Source organism: Mercenaria mercenaria, chromosome 1 (assembly GCF_021730395.1).
Source record: "Mercenaria mercenaria strain notata chromosome 1, MADL_Memer_1, whole genome shotgun sequence".
In the NCBI taxonomy this organism is placed as follows: domain Eukaryota; kingdom Metazoa; phylum Mollusca; class Bivalvia; order Venerida; family Veneridae; genus Mercenaria; species Mercenaria mercenaria.
Window position 1 is genome coordinate 34,276,140 of NC_069361.1, and position 22,495 is coordinate 34,298,634.

Genomic DNA, 22,495 nt, shown 5'->3' on the forward strand with positions numbered 1-22,495 from the left:
GAAAAATATCACTCTCCTAGTAATGCAAAACATTTTTTTTATATAGAAAGTTTATTTCCTTTTCTGTGGTATAAGCAGGAGAAGTGATATGCGTGCATCTACAATGCCCTTTTGAACAGAAAGCGATAGCTTCATCACTACAGACACAAATTCAGCAACACTAAATGGGAACATTCTGACACTAATGTGATTGATGGAACCACATTAACAATTCATCAAAGTAAAACTAAATGGCCTAAAGCAAAACCTCAGTAATGTGATCTGTAAAAACTTTTACACATCTGCAGTATTTATTACCATTTAGTACGAAACTGATTAAAACAGAAGTTTTACAGTCTCAAAATCCCTCTTTGTTTATGCTTTTTTTCAACAGCATTTAAGTTTATATATTTACCATTTATACTAACAGCATTTCAGTTTATATATTTACCATTAATACTAAGGCCAGGGTCCAAGTTTTTGAGACCAGTCAAAATCTCCATCAACTTACTGGATTTTTCTGAGCATAAATTTGAAATTGATCAATAGCGTGGTCACGTTCTGAGACTGGTTTCCTAACACAGTTTATAACTTCTGTTCATCTATTTACTTACCTACTGCAGCTGCATTTTGTAACAGTACTCTCTTTAACAAAATTATCTTCCCCATATGAATCAGTGCTCTTTACCCAAATAAGTTCTCCCATATGAATCAGTGCACTTCCCCCCCCCCCCCCAAATAACATCCCAACATGAATCAGTGCTCTCTTTACCAAAATAACTTCCCCTATTTGACAAATATATATATGGCATTTGAAGTACATATAGTAACTTCTTACTTTAACTGTTAATGAATACAAACCCTGGACCTTATCATCAATTATGGTATAGTAGTTACCTAGGAGGACTAAGCTTTCTACCAGCAAGTCTCTTTTCCTTGTAAATTCTCCTCTCTCTTCTTGACTTTCTGCCCTAAAATTAAGACAACAATACTGTATATAAGATATTTTCAAAACATGCAATTAAATGTTAAGACATTTAATTTAAATACGGAGTGCTTTTTCATGGTTTGAAATCACCTCTATCTATGTAGAAGTAACTTAAATGAAATGGTCATTCATGGTCATTTTTATGCTTATATTGTTGGATTTTCTTACCTGCTATATCATTAGGTAGACTTAACATGATGCTTAATGGTAGACAGAGATTCAATATGAAAGTCTACAAAAAAATTAATAAAAATGTTTGAAAAATTAATCCAAAATCAATATTTCTATTTTTATATTTTTTGCTGTGAGCAGCTTGCAATAGGCTGGTGGTTCTCCTCAGGTGCCCATCTGTGCCTGAAATACTGCCAGTGGAATCTTTCCTCAACTACAAAGAAGAAAACTCCCTGTAAACTGAGTTAGATCCCTTAAAACCTATTAAATTTTACTTACAGCAAACTGTGCCTTTTCCTCTTCCAGTAATTTGGCCTGCTTAAGAGCTTCTTGCTCATCTTTGTCTCGATGTAAATATCTGAAAATCGTTAAAAATATCCAAGCTACATAATGTTGCATGTTAATCTGGATTATACAATATAGTGACTGAAGTCCTGGCCATACATCATAAACAACCTTGGTAATGGTAGAGCATCATTCAAAAACATTCCAGTGAAATTATTTCAAACTTGGGCCGGCAGTTTCTGACAAGATTTATGAATTTCCAACTACAAGTATATACATAAAGGCGAAATTTACCATGCTAGCAGCAATGTTTTTCAAAGAATCAGAAAAATTTGAACACTGCACAGCTCACCCAAAAAACATGTGCAAAATTGTTTTTAAATTGGACAAACGCTTCAGGTGGAGATGTTATTTAAAGATTTTTAGCTCAGGCTGGCATGTTTTGTTTCTATGAATCAGAACAATGTTACCTAAGTAAAGGGTCTCCCAAGGATCATTTGTCTAAAATTATTTTCAAATTTGGCCAGCAGTCTCTGACAAGATTTTTTTTTATAGTTTTCACTATACACATACTGGGAAAAATGCCCCCCTATATAATGTTTTTTTTGACAAATCAGAATAGTTTGAACAATCTTAGTTGACAGTCACCCAAGGATTATTCCTGTAAAGTTAATATGAATTCAGGCCATAAGTTTCTGACAAGGAGAGTTTCCACAATATACATGTACGGGAAAAGTGTCTATGCCAACTGAAAGCAAATTTTTTTTCAAGTCAGAATAATTTAATCAATCTTTGTGGATGATCACCTTTGAATCAACCATGTGAAATAGTTCTAAAATTTCAACTAGCAGATTATAAAACTGTCACTATACACACACTTAGTTAAGTGATCATAATCCTTGGTGGCCTGTTTCTGACATGTCAGAATAATTTGAACAAACTTTGTAAAAGGTCACAAACAGAATATTTCTATGAAATTATTTTAAAACTAGAAAATGCTTTTGTAAAAAAGCGCATGTCTCCCCCAATTCAAAGTCCTATAGGCAAGAAGTCAATAGGGGTCAGGAGCAAAAATCAAAGAGACACTGATGGTTGGCTGCAATAGGGATCATCTACTTGGCATGTCCAGTCATCCCGCTAAATTCAACACTCTTGGCCTAGTGGTTCTCAAGTCACTGTTCAGGCTCCTGTGACCTTGACCTTTGATCAAGTGACCTCAAAATAAATAGGGGTCATCTACTCTGCATGTCCAATCATCCTATTAAGTTTCAACATTGTAGGTCAAGTGGTTCTCAAGTTATTTCCAAAAAATGATTTTACATGAACAGGCCACTGTGACCTTGACCTTTAACAGACTGACCCCAAAATCAATAGCGGTCATCTACTCTGCATGTTCAATCTTCCTATGAAGTTTCAACATTCTGGGTCAAGTGGTTCTCAAGTTATTGATCAGAACTGGTTATCAATGTTCAGGCCCCTGTGACCTTGACCTTTAATGGAGTGGCCCCAAAAACAATAGGGGTCATTTACTCTGCATGAACAATCATCCTATGAAGTTTTAACATTCTGGGTCGAGAGGTTCTCAAGTTATTGATTGGAAATGGTTTTCCATGTTCAGGCCCCTGTGGCCTTGACCTTTAACAGAGTGACCCTAAAATCGTTAGGGGGTCATCTACTCTGCATGACCAATCATCCTATGAAGTTTCATCATTCTGGGTCAAGTGGTTCTCAAGTTACTGACCGGAAATGGTTTTCAATGTTCAGGCCCCTGTGACCTTGACCTTTAATGGAGTGACCCCAAAATCGATAGGGTTCATCTACTTTGCATGTACAATCATCCTATGAAGTTTCAACATTCTGGGTCAAGTGGTTCTCTAGTTATTGATCGGAAATGGTTTTCCATGTTCAGGCCCCTGTGACCTTGACCTTTGATGGAGTGACCCCAAAATCAATAGGGGTCAATTACTCTTTATGACCAATCATCCTATGAAGTTTCAACATTCTGGGTCAAGTGGTTCTCTAGTTATTGATCGGAAATGGTTTTCAATGTTCAGGCCCCTGTGACCTTGACCTTTGACGGAGTGACCCCAAAATCAATAGGGGTCATCTACTCTTCATGATCAATCATCCTATGAAGTTTCAACATTCTGGGTCAAGTGGTTCTCTAGTTATTGATCGGAAATGGTTTTCCATGTTCAGGCAGCTGTGACCTTGACCTTTGACGGAGTGACCCCAAAATCAATAGGGGTCATCTACTCTTCATGACCAATCATCCTATGAAGTTTCAACATTCTGGGTCAAGTGGTTCTCTAGTTATTGATCGGAAATGGTTTTCAATGTTCAGGCCCCTGTGACCTTGACCTTTGACGGAGTGACCCCAAAAACAATAGGGGTCGTCTACTCCAGCAGCCCTACAACCCTATGAAGTTTGAAGGTTCTAGGTCAAATGGTTCTCCAGTTATTGCTCGGAAATGAAGTGTGACGTACGGATGGACGGACGGACAGACGGACGGACGGACAGGGCAAAAACAATATGTCTCCTGGGGGAGACATAATAAGACCAGCAGTGCTGAAGGTTGTTTTTTTTTTTAATTTCAGCACTTGCAGCCATTTTTTTTGAAAAACTGGAATAATTTGAATACTTTTTCTGAAGGGACATAAAAGGTCTCTGGTGAGTTAAAAAAAATTAAATAATATGTTCAATGAACTAAATACATTGACTCATTGAGGAACATCGAAACAGTTACCTTAATTGCTTTTTAGAGACAATAAAAATCCTGAACAATGTTTTAGAAGAAGCATACTGACTACCTCCTACATGCTCTAGCTTACAGTTTTTCTATCCTCCATTCCTAATAGAAACAGCTGAAACAATGTCAACAGTCCTGTAATTTTGGGCTAAAATTCCAATAACAAATAAACATATCCAACGATACTTACTTGATGTAGTCCTGCTTTCCCATGCCATAAGCAGTACCACATATATTAAACTGCTGTATCTGGTCATCATTGAGGGTATCTACATCTATCACAATATCTGCAAACAAAAGTAACATGTAAATTTCTGTACACAGTGTAATTCTTGTGTATGCTTTACGTAGTGATTTCATGGTCAGCAGCTTTATTTACCCTATTAACCCTTATCCTGCTAAATTTCTGTAATGAACTTGTCCATCTTTCAATTTCGAAAAGGGGTGCTTACCAAAAACATACTGACTGAATGGCAAACAGTGCAGATCATGATTAGACTGCACAGATGTGCAGGCTGATCATGATCTACACTGGTTGTAAAGGCAGAATCAGTCATGTCCAGCATGATGAGTTAAAAATTTCCCAAAACTAGAGTGTTTGTGTTTCAAAACATGATGCAAACCAATACTATCAAATGTTTTGAGTTTGTAAGTGACATTATTCCAAATAATTTGTGAAAACAAATGGAAACAGTCACTAATATTATCTAATCCACACTGTGGAAGACTTTTATAACAACACAGAACAAGAGCTGTCACACGAGATATAGTGAAAATGCACCAAAATTTACCTGAAATTCTAAGTAAAATGGGGACGTAATTCATGAAAAATTGGTGCCAGCGTTATGGACCAAGTGTCAAACGATGTGGGTGATAATGTAAAACAACTATTTTCAGTTTGAATCAAATCACAAGCTAAAATAACCAGCTCTGCCCCTGAGGGTCATGTTCTTTAATGAAACTGAATGGTAGGTGGGGGATAATCAAGTAAATTTTTTCTATACCATAAAAAGTTACACCGAAGATTTTAATACCCAATGTAAATAATAATTTCAGTTAAAATGTAGAAAGATAATTTAACAAATAACTATGCACAGTATTAGCTCTCCCAAGACCAAACACCTCTCTATAATGACAGAATACTAATTTAATATCAAAACTCTAAACCCTTACCCTGCTAAATTTCTATAATGAACTTGTCCATCTTTCAATTTGGACAGTACCATTAACTGTTAAATGGGGTGATTACCAAAAAGATACTGACTGAATGGCGAACAGTGCAGACCATGATCAGACTGCACAGATGTGCAAGCTTGTCTTGGTCTGCACTGGTCGCAAAGGCAGAATCACTTGCTGCCAGCAGGCTAAGGGTTAATAAATTAATCTCTCAAACGCAACTAGAGCTATCACTAAAGGTGATGAATGTATCCCCAGCATGCACTGACACAGTACATTGCAATTTGACGCACACAAGATTGCAAAATTATGTGGACTTAATGTATACTGTATAGTAACAAAAAACAAAGTCCCATAACTATGCTGAATATTTATCTAAAAGAACGTAACATGCACCATGCACAACTAGGGTTGGTACTGATCACTTGTGTGAAGTTTCATTAAATTGTGCGCAAGGGTTCGGAAGATTAGGCGCGCACAAGACTGCATATGCAGACTGTATGTACATAGTATGTTAACAAGAAACAAAGTCCCATAACTCTGCAATTTTTGTAGTTGAAAGAACCTAACATGTCCTATGCACAACTACTGTTGTTACTGATCACTTGTGTGAAGTTTCATTAAATTGTGTCAAGGGGATGAGGAGAGATGATGCGCACAAGATTGTGTCTATGTATATAGTATAGTAACAAAAAAAAACGAAGTATAGTAACAAAAAACCAAGTCCCGTAACTCTGCAAAAATTTTTTATGAAAGAACCTAACATGCCCCATGCACAACTACTATTGTTACTGATCACTTGTGTGAAGTTTCGTTAAATTGTGTCAAGGGGATGAGGAGAGATGGTGTGCACAAGATTGTGTCTATGTATATAGTATAGCAACAAGAGGACCATGATGGTCCTGAATCGCTCACCTGCCCCCACATGAACTGAGTATGACGTCGTTTTTTCTATTATTTGACATAGTGACCTAGTTTTTGAGCTCATGTGACCTACTTCTGAACTTGACCTAGTTATCATTAAGATAAAAATTCTGACCAATTTTCATGAAGATCCATTGAAAAATATGGCCTTTAGAGAGGTCACAAGGTTTTTCTATTATTTGACATAATAACCTAGTTTTTGAAGGCATGTGACCCAGTTTTGTACTTGACCTAGATATCACCAAGATGAACATTCAGACCAACTTTCATGAAGATCTCATGAAAAATATGGCCTCCAGAGAGGTCACAAGGTTTTTCTATTTTTAGACGTACTAACCTAGTTTTGACCGCATGTGACCCAGTTTCGAACTTGACCTAGATATCATAAAGGTGAACATCTATGTTGAGACCTAGTGACCTAGTTTTTGACCGCAGTTGACCCAGTTTCAAAATTGACCTAGATATCATCAAGATGAACATTCAGACCAACTTTCATACAGATCCCATGAAAACTATGGCCTCTAGAGTGGTCACAAGGTTTTTCTATTATTTGACCTACTGACCGAGTTTTTGACTGCATGTGACCCAGTTGCAAACTTGACCTAGATATTATCAAGATGAACATTCTGACCAATTTTCATGTAGATCCCATGAAAAATATGGCCTCACAGAGGTCACAGGTTTTTCTATTTTTACTTACTACCTAGTTTTGACCACACATGTGACCCAGTTCGAACTGACCTACATAGGTCACAAGTCTATTTGAACTTACTGACCTAGTTTTTGCCAGTGACCAGTTCAACTGACCTATATCATCAAGATGAATTGACCATTTCAGAAGATCCAAGAATATCTCTAGAGGTCACAAGGTTTCTCTATATTGACCTATGCCTTTTTGGACCGCACGTGACCCAGTTTCAAACTTGATATCATCAAGGTGAACATTCTGACCAATTTTCATGAAGATCCCATGAAAAATATGGCCTCTAGAGAGGTCACAAGAATTTTCTATTTTAAGACCTACTGACCTAGTTTTGGACCGCAGTTGACCCAATTTCGAACTTGACCTAGATATCATCAAGATGAACATTCAGACCAATTTTCATGCAGATCCCATGAAAAATATGGCCTCTACAGAGGTCACAAGGTTTTTCTATTATTTGACCTACTGACCTAGTTTTGGATCGACGTGACCCAGTTTCAACTTGATTATATGTGAAACATTTGACAATTTTCATGAGATCTCATGAAAAATTGGCCTCAGAGAGGTCACAAGTTTCTATTTAGACTACTAACCTAGTTTTGACCGCAGTACCATTTCGAACTTGACCTAGATCATAGTGCATCAGAATTAAACCATTCATCATGTGACTCCACATTTTCCATGCAGATATCCCATGAAAAAATATGGCCTCTACAGAGGTCACAAGGTTTTTCTATTATTTGACACTACTAGGACCTAGTTTTTGGATCGGACGTTGACCCAGTTTCGATACTTGACCCTTAATATTGTCAAGATTAAACATTTTTGACCAATTTTTCATGCAGATTCCCATGAAAAAATATGACCTCTCAGAGAGGTCACAAGGTAGGTTTTTCTATTATTTGACCTACTGACCTAGTTTTGGATCGGAGTGACCAGTTTCGAACTTGACCTTAATATTGTCAAGATTAACATTTTGACCAATTTTCATGCAGATCCCATGAAAAATATGACCTCCAGAGAGGTCACAAGGATTTTCTATTATTGACTACGACCTAGTTTTGATGGCACGCGACCTAGTTTCGAACTTGACCTAGATATCATCAAGATGAACATTCAGACCAACTTTCATGAAGATCTTGTGAAAAGTATGGCCTCTAGAGAGGTCACAAGGTTTTTCTATTTTTAGACCTACTGACCTAGTTTTTCATGGCACGTGACCCAGTTTCAAACTTGACCTAGATATCATCAAGGTGAACATTCTGACCAAATTTCATAAAGATCCCATTAAAAATGTGACTTCTAGAGTGGTCACAATCAAAAGTTTAGGGACACACACACGGACGGACGACAGACGCAGCGCGATCACAAAAGCTCACCTTGTCACTTTGTGACAGGTGAGCTAACAAAAAACGAAGTCCTGTAACTCCTGCAATTTTTTTTTCTGAAAGAACCTAACATGTCCCATGCACAACTACTGTTATTACTGATCACTTGTGTGAAGTTTCATTAAATTGTGTTAAGGGGATGAGGAGAGATGGTGCGCACAAGACTGTGTCTACGGACAGACGGACGGACAGACAGACAACCTGAAACTAGTATACCCCCCCTTACAACTTTGTTGTCGGGGGGTACAATAACCTCCATACAACAAGCTAATTTTAGTTTTCCCAGTGGTGTTTGCTCCCAAGAGGTAACACTATATCTTACCTAGGTCAAGAGTTTCTATATCTTCTTCTTCTTCACTCTCACTCTCCTCACTTTCTTCTTCCTCCTTCTTTCCTTCTGTACTATCCTCGTATGTGTAGCCTATAGCTGCTTTTTTATCCCGCAATCTGCAACAGCAAGGTAATTTGAATATTTTGACATGACTATGTGGGGGCAAAATGGCCAACGGAATGCTGTCGTTTGATTGGCACGGCTTCAGTAAGACCTACTTCAAAAGGTTAAAACTCTTCAAACAGAATCTGCAAATTTGAAAAGCATACAATTCATAACACAGCATGTTTAATTCGAAAGGGTGAAACTGAAAATGTAAATAGTTTTGGTCAGTGAAGTTAATGTTGTAACAAAATATATGTCACAGGTTTGGATATACCAGACCTTGCGCACATGAAAGTTCACAGTTGATTTATACCCTGATACAACAAAAGTGTATAAAATATGTCAGGCAAAAAATAATTTATACTAGTAGTTTCCTGACATTTTGATATGCTGTTAGCAAAATGTGTATAATTTGGGACAAACACTGATGTAATGTGGGATATAGATAGATGAAACTGGTTATACCTAAAGTGTGTGTTAATATATTTACTAATTTCCTGGAAGTCAGCGCATTATGGGATCAAAATTAGAAAATAAGAATTAAACATCAAGGCAGTTGCAAAATTTATCCTAAATAGAAGCTTAACCCTTACCCTGTTAAATTTCTATTATTAAATGAACTCGTCCAGTTTTCAATTTGGACAGTACCATAAACTATTAAAAGGGGTGCATACCAAAAAGATACTGACTAAATGGCAAACAGTGCAAGTTTGGTTGAAATTTACCTAATAGTTTAGAAGATGTAGCTTAAAGCAACTGTTGACAAACAAACAGACGCCAAACATAAGATGATATGAAAAGCTCAATGAGCACTACAAGCTAAGGTGAGCTAAAAATCATGAACACATTTTCATGTTTGTCTTCACACACACCTTCAGAAAACTGAGCACTGACACCCAGATTATAAAAATTTCCATAACATTTCCACCCCCTCATTTTCAAAATTTCTCTGAAATTGAAACACTTACTTATTTTTCTCCTCTTCACCATCTTTGTTTATAGCACCAAACTGTTCATCCAGATATAATTGGTGCAAGGCTTGTTCTTCAGTCACTGTAAATAAAGTTCTGGATTAGAAAAATATATTTTGTACACTACCTTTCCATCATTTGTTGTTTTTTGTTAGAAAAAAATGTATAAGCTAATTTAAAACCATAATGGAACAAACAGATTTTTTCATTTTTATTTTTTATCAAGATCCATACTTACATTGAAGGTATAATACATGTAGCATTGACTAAATATAATTTTCCTACATTTTCCTGTCAATTTTCCTTTTATTTCATTAACCTCATTAAATTTTCTCATTCTGAGGAAAATGCCACAAAAATCTCAATACTAGGCCATGTATTAAAATCTAAAGAAAAAAACACAACACAGGTTTGACTAATGATTTCGTAATCCAGTCTTCTATAACTTTACAGAACTAACAAAAAACTGTTAGAACATGTCCATCCCAAATTTTCAATACATATAACAACAATATAAGATTAATATATATTAACCTTTAACATTCTAAATTTCTAAATTGGACTGGTCCATCATTCAATTTGAGCAATACCATTCGTTATCCAAAGGGGTGTTAACAGAAAATTTACTGACTGAATAGCAAACAGTGCAGACCAAGACAAGCCTGCACGTCTGTGCAGGCTGATCTTGGTCTGCACTGGTAGCAAAGGCCGAATCACTTGCTGCCAGCAGGCTAAAGATTAATATCTTTTACACAGATACATACAGCCAGCACATTCGTTTTCAACAAGAATCCTGTAGCGTTCGTAATTAGCTCGTCTTTCTTCATCCTCCTCGTCTTTGCTTAATCTATAAAGGAGTAAAAGATATTCAATCTTACCAGTAAAACGCATTTTTTTTTCAGTTTATTTCATGACTTTTCAGTGGTTTTTACCAATTATACTATAATTGTATTAAATGCAGGAGTTTTCAAACTATACAAGTCAAAATCCTCATAGTCATGACCTACATACATATGATAAATTTGTGGGTGGGGTATGCCATAACTACTTGTTGGAGTTGGAATATTTCAACCAGGTCTAATCATGACTGCCACAATATAACTGCTTCAAAGCTGAATGACATCAAGACAATGAGGCAACCAAACTCCACAGGAATGTTCCATGGGTGGTCTACTTTCAAATTTGTTAAATAAAGAATACAGAACTCTGGTTGTCATGATCAAAGAAAGGAAAACTGAATGTATTTTTGTACTTACTCTATAGTGTAGGACTTCTCTGGTGGCATTATATCTAGATGAGCACGTACATCAAACCTGTCGATCATGTTGCTGGTGTCACCCTGCCATGGCATCCTGGTGGAAATATTGTATGTGTTTAATGTCATTTTATCTAAAGGATACTTTACATTTTATATTTCAACATAGACTTCATACATGTTTTCATTTACTTTATACTCCCTTAAACTCAACATGTTTCTTTACTTACAAAATCTAGGTCATAGGGCAATCTTTCTACCTCTTGATGGTAAAGGAAGACCAAAGGTGGCCTTCTAGACATGTGTTCAGGCATGGACGGACACCTGGGTAGTACCACTGACCTTCCAGGAGCAATCTGGCTGGCCTCTTTACATGATGAATTCTACCGTCCACAACAGTAAGGGGCAAGTGATCTGAAGTCAGTGACCTTAACCATTTGGCCACGGGGGCCCCGTCCGTCTCAGGTGAATATAGTTACTAATTTATTTTCTTTGATTCTCCTTCAAAAGTCTGCTATTATCACCCAGATTTTTTACCATTACCAACCAGTTACAAGGTACGGGCATAAAATGATCTTTTAAACCAGGTGTTTTCTTGTTGCACAAGTTAAATTAACAATAAACAAAATTTTGTCAATTAAAATGGTGACTACTTCTGTGAGGCAGCTACTTAAAGCAAATTACCCCTACTACTACTTATTCTATATATATATTGTTATGTTTGATACTTACATGCTCTGTGGGCTTTCAGCAGCTAGGGCAATGGCAGGGTCTAAGTTTATCTTACATTGTTGACCAAACACTCGAACAAACAGTGCAGGATCAGCTCTCTGAACATAAACAATGATATGTGTGAAAAATTGACTGCCACCTAGTGACAATGAAAACAAAGTTACAACTTTAATCGACTGCCACCGAGTGAAAATGTTAATAAAGTTACAAATTCAATCTACTGCCACCTAATGTTACAACTTTAATCAACTGCCACCTATTGACTATGTAAACAAAGTTACAACTTTAACCGACTGCCACCTAATGTTACAACTTTAATTGACTGCCACATAGTGACTATGTAAACAAAGTTACAACTTTAACCAACTGCCACCTAGTGATAATGTAAACAAAGTTACAACTTTAATTGACTGCCACCTAGTGAAAATGTTAATAAAGTTACAACTTTAATTGACTGCCACCTAGTGACTATGTAAACAAAGTTACAACTATAATCAACTGCCACATAGTGACAAAATTGGGAATTCAAAGGACTTTACAATTATGCTTAAGACCAAGTTTCATAGAGATCCATCCAGTGGTTCATGAGAAGTTGTTTCAACGTTTTTCTATTTTTATCTCTAGCTGCCCATAAAATGGGTTAAGCAGAACCATTTGAACAAATTTGAGAGGATGCTTAAGACCAAGTGTGGTATAATTCTGAGGAATTGTTTAATTCTGAGGAACTGTTTCAGAGGAGAAGATGATACATGTAAATTGTGAACGACATAACGGACATCCATCTATATTTAAAGCTCACCCAAAACATTTCAATATTAAACTTATCTCAAAATAAGAAAAGTGGTTTAAAAGGAGATTGCATTAAAAGATTTTCGAAGAGGACCATCCAAGGAACCTCCACCAAATAATTTGAGAAGAGATTTTGTTTGAAGAAAACTGTTAACAGAAGTAGAACAGATGCAAAGACCGACAATGACAGACAGCAAATGATCACGATATCTCACATTGAGCACTTACTCTGGTGAGCTAAAGGATACAAAAAGAAGCAATATTGAGTAAAACATACTATTTTTTCATAGAACTCCCTGCGTCTCTCTGCTCTTTTCTTATAATCCACCATTAAACCTCTGATCTTCTTCTCCTGTCTACGTGCTTCATGCCACATTTTGTACTTGCAAAGTATTCTTTACAACAGTTAATATCTGGAAAAGTGAAAACTAAAATTCATGCTTAATAATGGTAGCAGGGGTCGTGCTGTCGGCCACCAATGGTGACAAATGCACCGATTTAAAAAATCTGGCATTAATTTTGATCAATTGGCGCAAGTTTTTGGCGATAACAAAGCAAAGATTGGACCAAGACATTTTTTTGTTCAATGACACCAAGGAACATCCTACACCGTTGCTGTAAAGTTGGCCACTTTGCCTAATTATTGCCTCCGGGAGAAATCTGAATCGCCGAGTTTTTCAGACTATTGTAATCTGTTTACTTAAAGTTGTTTCGGACGCGTAAATTTCGGATAAAAATTTAAAGGTGACTTTTTTTCATACTGCAGTTTGTACTTTATTTAGAAATGGTTAAAAGAACTTGTAAACCATTCATTTTACTAAAATGTTCTTTAAACTGTGCTTTTTATTCTATTTGTTTTGTAGTTCTGAAAATAGAACTGAAATAAATGAACTTGAATTTTAGTATTTGTTCTTGTAGTTTATAATGCAGGTAAAATGAACTTTCATTCCCCATTTTCCTTTGGCACCAATGTTGGCTCCAACTTTGGCCAAATGACGAAGTGTTGGCGACAGCTAAATAATATCCAGAGCCATCTCTGTAGTAGAATCACATTTATTTAACAGGCAGGTTTTGTAAGCAAATACTATGAAATCATTAATAACATGTATAATATACTTGGATTCTGTTGTACTACTTGTAGTATTAATCCAAAGTTAGCAAATACGTTTCCTATTAACATTATCTTTAAACTAAAAAATAAATCCCCAAAATCAAGCCACCATTAGTGTGGCATTGGTCTGTTGATGCGTCAAGTGTGGTGTGCTGTGTGTCGTGTGCTTGCCACCTCCCGTTTATTTGTTTATTGTATGTTTAGATCAAGAAGCACGTGGCAGTGTTTGAACATACTATCGTGTAACGGCTGTTGAATTGCTAATCACTTAGTTGATGGAGAGTTCTTCAGACAAAAAAATACACCTTATAAAAAGAGCACCGCCTTGCGGGTGCTGACGCTCATCTGATTTTTTTTGTATAATAGAAATATTGTCCTACCCTGATTTGCTAAGTCTAAAAGGCCATCACTTGCAAAAAGCGGATGAGTTATGTTTCATTGATGTAAGTGTCCACTTATGATGGTGTAATAAAACTGTTGCAAGTTTTAAAGCAATAGCTTTGATGTTTTATGAGAAAAGTTGAACTTAAACAATTATTCAACCAAGAAAATGATTTTTTAAGTCCAAAAGGCAATAATTATTGCAAAAAGCAGGATGGAGTTTTTGCTTGTGTAACAGGGTCAGCTTATGATGGTGAACAAGAGTGCAAGTTGTTAAGCAATAGCTTTGATATTTAAGGAAAAGTTGACCTAAACATAAAACTTAACCAAGAAACTGATATTTTCTAAGTCCAAAAGGGGCCATAAATCTTGCAAAAGCAGGATGGAGTATGTTTCTTGCTGTACAGGGTCAGCTTATATGGTGAACAAGTGTTGCAAGTTTTATAAGGAAATCAGCTTGATAGTTTCAGGAATAAAAGCTGACCTAAACATTAAAAACTTAACAAGAAAAACTGATATTTTACATGTCCAAAAGGGCAATATTTCTTGCAAAAAGCAGTGGATTTATGTTTTCTTGATGTACAGGTTTTATGAAGTGTGAACAAGTATTTTTCAAGTTTTCAAAGCAAAAGCTTGATAGTTTAGGAGAAAGTTGACCTAAACATAAAACTTAACCAAGAAAATCTGATATTTTCTAAGTACAAAAGGGGCCATAAAAATCTTGCAAAAAAGCAAGATGGAGTTATGTTTCTTGCTATACAGGGTCTGCTAGTATGATGGTAACAAGTATTCCAGTTTCAAAGCAATAGCTTTGATAGTTTTGATAGAAAAGCTGACCCTAAACATAAAACTTAACCATTTTACGCCGACTTCAGCGCGACGCCAACAACCGCTCAAGTGATGACAATAACTCATCATTTTTTTTCAAAAAATCAGATGAGCTAAAAATACATTTATGGCAAAAAATATTTTCGCCACTATTTTATTTTTTTTCGCCATTGGCAAATTGTAGTGGAAATCCTGCTATAGGCATCATAATCACAGGCTGTCAATCAAAGGGTGGCATGCCAGGGATGTAAAACTCCACTAGCGAGGGTTGTCAATAAGAACCGGCCGCCGGCCGAAATGGACGGTTCAAATTCACAAAATTTTTTTTTTTGATCGGGCCTAAAAAGTTGAACCTGCCGACCACAGCGTTTTTTTTTTCACGATTCTGTTACAAAAATATAATGTGTATTAACTTGTATCAAGAACTCTCTATCCAGCCAAAAAATTGATATTATCCACGGCCGTTTCCATTCATAATACACAATACACAGCGTGTTATCATGGGCGATTGTTCAATCTTAATTGCCGAGCGACATGTCATAAACCGATAGAGTAATTCATACACACTGCCACGTGCTTCTCAATCTTTGACTCAAGTTAAAACATGCCATAAGCCAATGACAGCTTTGGATGTAGAATGCGTGACGTATTTTATCGGAAAAATTATTTAAGCTCCGCCTTTATAAATGATGATATACATACATCATAACTGACGAAATCCAAGCTAGCATCATCATGTTTCACAGACTGAATTAAAAGGCAATGTCAGGTATTAGTACTATTACATGTAATACTATTACATGAAAAATATACATCAGTTACCATTTTCGCGGCAATGTTTTTCGCATGTATAAACCTGATTTACACTTTTTCTTTTACAAGCAGATTTACGAAAGTAGTGTCGAAGTAGCCATTTTAAGTTATATTTTGTAGCAAAAACTCAGGAATGATGAGAGTGATGGGACATCCGCGAAAATTTTCAAGACTTTTAAAATCATGACCGTATTTAAACTGATTTTGGCAAATTCCAGTGAAAAACTGCCATAACAAGCAGAAATAATTGGTAAAAATTAACTCTTGTTGTAGAAAATGTTATAAATTGTCGTTTTATAAATTATGCTAGCCTTGATTGCCTCATTTTCGTTTGTCACCTATTTTCGTGACCCCAATTTCCTAATAGTTTTGCCATTCATGTAATGCACCCCTTGTACGGTACATATCACTACCATTTTTAGCTGCTTTTATCACACAACCACACACTACACCATTCCAACACTACCACACAATTCAGACTGTGATTCTTTCTGATACTGCAGCCCCTCTGATGTTGGCTGATACTATTACTAGCTGTTTAGTTAATGTTAATTATCTCAAAGAAACAAAGAATTTTACCTTAAGACAACTTGATTTTATTTTTTCCAAATTTAACAGGTGAGCCCATAAAAATGTGAAAAGATGGGGTATATTGTATTTAAAAATGCAGTGGAAAAGATGTTCTTAAATGCTCTCAAAATGCAGGAAATGAAGCACTGAATTTTAAAATTTTCCGGGGCAGCTTGCCCCCGAACCACCTTACCTGGCCACCTACTTTTCTATTTCAGCCTGTTTAACAAAAACTTATTGACAACCCTGCATCTGCCTTACAAGGATTGTCTAGAGGTCTGGTCCTCTAGTCTCCAGGTCTAGAGGTCCGGTTACCAGACCCCTGGCCACTGCCAACTTTAATAAAAATAGCCCTGGGGGTCTGCCAAGGATCAAAAATGGTGGGGACACATGACTCCTTGATATAAAAAATGTGGGGACATTTTCAAAATCCTGGGGACAACAACTTTTGACCGTATGCCGTTGCAATTAGACAGTAACATGACTAAAATTGTAGTCTTTATTGTATTCCATCCATCGATACTTTTTAAATCCAACTTTCCTGAAATTTGGTGTCATTTTTCATTTTTACTTCATCCGAATTTTCTGCACCCTTTGTGGTTTGATTTTGTTTTGGAGATAGTGTCGGATAGTCGGCGGAGATTTTAAGCAGTTAACAGACACACTTTCATTCACCTGCCGAGACAGTGGGTGGAGTACGGTAAACAACATCAGGTTGGTGTGGTCTGTCGGGCTTTCAGTTTTATGAAGCGACATGAAGTACTACATGTAGGCTGCTAATCATTAGACTGAATGTTTTTCTTGTCTGCAGATACAGAAACATAGCTTAAAATTGTTTATTGTTGATCAAAATGACGTTTTTGCAGGAAACTCCTTCTATTCAGATATGGAAGAAATAATGAACGAATCATACCGGTTCCGGTCGTCCCATACATATATCTGTCCCCCAAAATTTACATTTCTAGACCAATTTAAGTGCGACATTCATTATATGTTCGCGAGATTATAGCAGTATCGCGTCAACAGTTTTTATTTAAAGTTCAACCCAAGTTCTTATGGAAAAGTGAGACGCACTGACAATGATAGCTAACCCAAGGTGTTTTAGCCCAAATAACTAAAAGAGTCTAATCTATTCGGTTCCCCGTGCCGTTCTCAACAGTTCTCCCTTTCTCTCTCGTTAATCAGAGTTATATAGGAAATATACCCAAGAGCATTGTTGGTAATTAGCTATCATGTCCGAGCGTTATTACAAATATGGTGATACAACATTCTGCAGACTGCTGAATCTGCATGAATCTGCAGTGTATAATGGAAATATGCCAGCGTCCAGTTGGCTACCTGTATGCCTGGTACAGAGAAGAACTGTACTTTGTTAACCTTAGGATAGCAATATACAATTACACATGTGTATGAAACAGAGAGAACAATATTTCGGAGAGGCAATATTTTAGAATACTGAACTGTTTCTATATTACTTTATAACTATGTCCTGAAAGGCCATTACATACAATTTCCTTTCTTTCTTCTCTTTAAAATAAAATAATAATTTTAGTATGAACATGTCATAATTAATAAAGTAACAGGCCATTACATTACAATTTCCTTTCTTTCTTCTCTTTAAAATAAAATAATAATTTAAGTATGAACATGTCATAATAATAAAGTAACAGGCCCACAATAATAAAATAATAGGCCATTACATTACACCTAACAGCATATAAACATCTCTGAGCTATTGACCGCCATGCAGCAAACCGGCCGCACGAAAAACCCAAATATACCCAAATCTTACCCAAATATACCCAAACTTACCCAAATACACCCAAATCTTCTCAAAATACATTATATTTAGAGCAAATCTACTTATAATTATGTGAAACGAACGTATTATGACTGTTTTGGTAATTTATTTCCTATAAATAATTCGAAAATATTGAATTATGTCCAAATTACTGAGCAATGTATTCATGTCAACGATTTCAGTGAGGTAGTCATGAGAATAACTGTCCGTGATAACACCTTGTAATGTGCTTGCTTTCGCTTAACGATCCTTGTAAAAAAATGAAACTTTAGGACAAATTTCTTATTTATTTCACTTGATAAACAGAGCTGTTCACTGCCTTCTTTCACATAAGATCCTGGAGAACGGTCGTGGAAACTGATATCATCACCTTTTCTAGCCACATCAACTTGATATTCAATCAGACGATAAAGTATGCATCTTCCGCAAAAATCAACCCTTCCCCCGCGCACCCGGCCCCTTCTATAAACAAGTGTGTTCTTTCGAGATCGTTATTTTTAAGAAGAAAGATATATTTCTTTTGTGACTTGATACATCGATAGTTTTATTTCATTTTCTGATTAAATATCAAATACCTGTGGGATAGCTAATTGCAAGATAATAAAAATGTATGAAATTCATGTGAAGAAAGTATATATATGTATGTACTGCCTGTAAGGCGTTTAGTTTCAGTTTAGGTGGGAAAATCGCACGTGCGTTCCAACTCGTTTCAAGTACGTATTTCTAATATCACCTACCAGCCAGTGAAATGAACTGAAGAACTTACATACATTATGCACATATATAACAATCATGTGTATGTGATGTACATTATGCTATTGAAAATACAGAACAGAACAGAACAGAACTTTATTGAAGAAGCACAGGTTACAAAATAACATTTTGCAATAATATGTTCGCAAAACATATATACAAGAAATTCTCAAACGGGTATTGGTATTGGTGATAAATACATTTTATATTTGTGGGGACAGTGGTTAATCTTTTCTTTTTTATATTATCTAAATTTAATATATTGCAGAAATAGCCTACATAAAACGGACGGCAAGAGTGCTAGTAGTTTGTATACACTGGCAGGGGCAGTAATCGCCATTTATGTTTTTTTTTTTCTCAATAAAAACATCAACAACTACAAAAACATACAACAATGGATTATACATAGATAGATACTGTTACTATAAATTTAAACTTAAGAACGGACTTAGACGAGTACTGTAACTATAAAACGGACTTAGGTGAATACTGTAACTTTAAATTTTAAAATTGTGAACGGACATTAATGAATACTGTAACTATAAAACGGACATAGGTGAATACTAAAACTTAAAGATTAAAGTTGTAAACAAGCGTCGATAATTAGTATGTAAATATAGATTTAAACTTGTAAACGGGCATAGTTGAATACTGAAGCTTTAAATGAAATATGTAAAGCGCCTTTGAACGTGAAATTGATCATGAACAGGGCGCTATATAAATCTGGTATAATAATAATAATAATAATAAATTAAAACACGTGAACGGACATGGACGAGTACTGTATCTAAAAACCGGACAAAGATGAATTCTGAAATTAAAACATTAAAGTTGTACTGTAACTCAAAATTTAAAATTGTGAACGGACATAGTTTAATACTGTTACTGTAAATTTAAACTTGTGAACGGACCTAGTTGAATACTGTAACTATAAAAAGGACATAGATTAATACTGAAACAAAGAAAAAAATTCCATTTGGTCATTCTCGACTTGTTTGCTAGAGTTTGTCACTAGAAGCTAAATTATTTTCTTTTGAAAAATATGATGAATATGAGCGAAATAATTTCCTTATTGGTTAAAATTTGAACAATATTCTAAATGTTACTATTTGATACATTTCTTTACAGAGAAATAAAGACAAAAGGCGTAATCGCTATCAAAAGATTATAATTGTTTTATGTACATGCAATTCAATTTTGATTTTTTACCGTAACTGTATGCCAGTATGAAGAAAGAAAGAATATGAATTTACTGAAAACTGGATAATAATAGATAAAATCGGTGTTCATATTTTTTGGAAATTGCATGATAAAAGTATATTATTAAAATCATGTCAAGTTATCATCGGTAAGCATAAAGTGCGAACATAAGGTTATTTTTCTTTTTACTTTCGCGAGAATAAAATGTTTACGAAAATAAGCCATATTTACTTTATTTTATGTCTAATTTGATTTTATTTTCATATAACAAAATAAATCATACCAATACACTCGTAAAAACGAAAAATAAATAATCTCGCACCAATGATAAGAAAATAGCAAAATTAATTTACCTGTGTCGAAAATAACTTTATTAATCCGAAAAGTATTCTATAAATGACACACTTTTTGCTGCTATTTTAGTTTTAATTATCCCCCGACGAAAGTCGGAAGAATATAATTTTGTCGTTGTCCGTCCGTCCGTCCGGAGCCATATCTAGGAAGTGGTTGGGAATATTGATATAAAACTTCATATACATGTTCATCGCTATGAGTTTATGCGGCCCGTCAAGTTTCAGTCAGACTGCCCTAGTAACACCAGAGTTATGGCCCTACAAATTCGCTGTTATATTTGATAATTTAAAGATTTTACTGTCATAAATGCTTCAAATGATCTAATAACCAGTTTCTTATAACCAGTAACAAAGAATGAATTAAATGATAATATTGATGATATAGATCTGATTGCATGACATGAATAAAAAATAAGATTTAATAATTTTCAACTAGTCATACTAGATAACAATATCATATTTAGATATCTATTCTTCTAAATAACAATATAATGCGAATCATAAGTAATTCAAATATATAAATAAGCGAAAGAGCTTTTATTAATCAAATCCCGCCAAATACGCGTGCGATTTTGCATATTAGGTAATAATGAAATAAACAAGCGGTGACGAAAATACTTTTTATAATTGCGAAAATAAGCCATATATTGTTTATTTCTTATTGTTTTCATTAATCTTTCTTGCAACTTAAAGACAATATTGGTATCATTTATATATACAAAAAAGAGCAGTCGGAGGACAGCAACGCTAGACTATTACACAGCGTTGTTAACTGAATAAGTACGAGTCGAAAATGGGCATAATTTTGTAAAAATAAAAGAGAAGAACATAGTTATAGATCCTGTGTAATGTAAGTCAGTTCTTCAAAGCACTTTTAATCCATCAACACAAATATTTCTATACATATTTTCACAGTCTCTAGTAACTTACGGGAGCAGCCATGCTTTTTTAGCTCCACTATTTGGAGAATTTCGTGATATGTATAGTAATTAATTTAGTCTCTTATGATTCTTAAATATCGTGATTTAAGAACAAAGTTTTTTAAACCTTAATACTGTCACTGGCCCACATTGAATAAATTTGAATCTAAGATGTCTGAAACATCTAAAAAAATTATTTGAAACCTGGCTAAATTCAAATATTTTGCTAACAAACTTCGTATTTCGCAGGTTTTCACAAGATAGTAATATTTCTGATATAAATCTTGACACGTTAAAACATTGAAAGATAAATAAATATCAAAGATCGCAAATTGTTTGTTCAAAAGTCTACAATTCTCTAAAGTTAAAGTTTCCTCCATTCCTTCTCTGTTATTTTAGTATTTTTAAACAAATTTGCGCATCATATCCGGAAATGACTCTCGTCAACACTGCAGACGACATGTGTGCAATTTCCCGCCTTTAAAGGAAACACAGAGGGCTTAAAGCAAAATGCATTGAGGTCGCGGCCAAATCCACTTTCGGGATTCAAAACCACGACCCTAAGATCAGGATATTGTTTTCCTGGTAAAATCTTCCAATGAAAGCAATATCTCAATGGACTTTGAAAATATTTGGGGTGGTACGCAAACTTTAACATTTGTGTGACGCTCACGCTAACGCTAACGCTCACGATCACGCCGACGCCGGGGCGAGTAGGATAGCTCCCCTATTCTTCGAATAGTCGAGCTAGAAATGAATAATTAAAAAAAATTTCCACCGGGTTTACTTGGGTTATGGAAATGTACTGTGTATTTCTTATGTACTTATCCAATTAACAAAAGCAAAACTTATTCTAATATTTTATTTTTTGTTTTTATAAAAGATGAACACAAACAAGGAAGTATAAAATGATAATTCATTTTTATAGGTCTTTGACACAAATTATTGTATTGTTATTATATTTCGATTTTGAGGTCAGCGATGTTTTTGTAATTTTTCTTAAAGGTTCGTTATGGTAGTGTTATTCAGTGCTGGTTCTTGCCTAAATAAGGCAAGATAAATCATGTTGATTTCCCTAATCAGCAGACAAATTTATAAAGTGAACTCTCAAGCGTCAACATCAAACTATATTTTCCGGTTGTCATAATATATAAACACCACAGCAATCACTGGAGATTGAATTAACACCTATTATCGTTAATATACAACCGCTGTGAT

At 35.2% G+C, this 22,495-nt stretch overlaps 1 protein-coding gene across 2 annotated transcripts in view; it reads right to left on the reverse strand.

The window, feature by feature from the left end:
* LOC123542200 (CLK4-associating serine/arginine rich protein-like) overlaps window positions 1-22,495 on the reverse strand; it is a 90,646-nt gene that overhangs the window by 66,818 nt on the left and 1,333 nt on the right. For both annotated transcript variants that reach the window (XM_053543994.1, XM_053544003.1), the window contains exons 2-10: window positions 12,825-12,960; window positions 11,759-11,856; window positions 11,028-11,123; window positions 10,536-10,618; window positions 9,769-9,853; window positions 8,687-8,811; window positions 4,364-4,460; window positions 1,418-1,496; window positions 877-950 (exon numbers count right to left, since the gene is read on the reverse strand). In XM_053543994.1, the coding sequence (XP_053399969.1) occupies window positions 877-950; window positions 1,418-1,496; window positions 4,364-4,460; window positions 8,687-8,811; window positions 9,769-9,853; window positions 10,536-10,618; window positions 11,028-11,123; window positions 11,759-11,856; window positions 12,825-12,923 (836 nt within the window). In that variant the 5' untranslated portion in view covers window positions 12,924-12,960. The remainder of the gene's footprint in view (window positions 1-876; window positions 951-1,417; window positions 1,497-4,363; window positions 4,461-8,686; window positions 8,812-9,768; window positions 9,854-10,535; window positions 10,619-11,027; window positions 11,124-11,758; window positions 11,857-12,824; window positions 12,961-22,495) is intronic.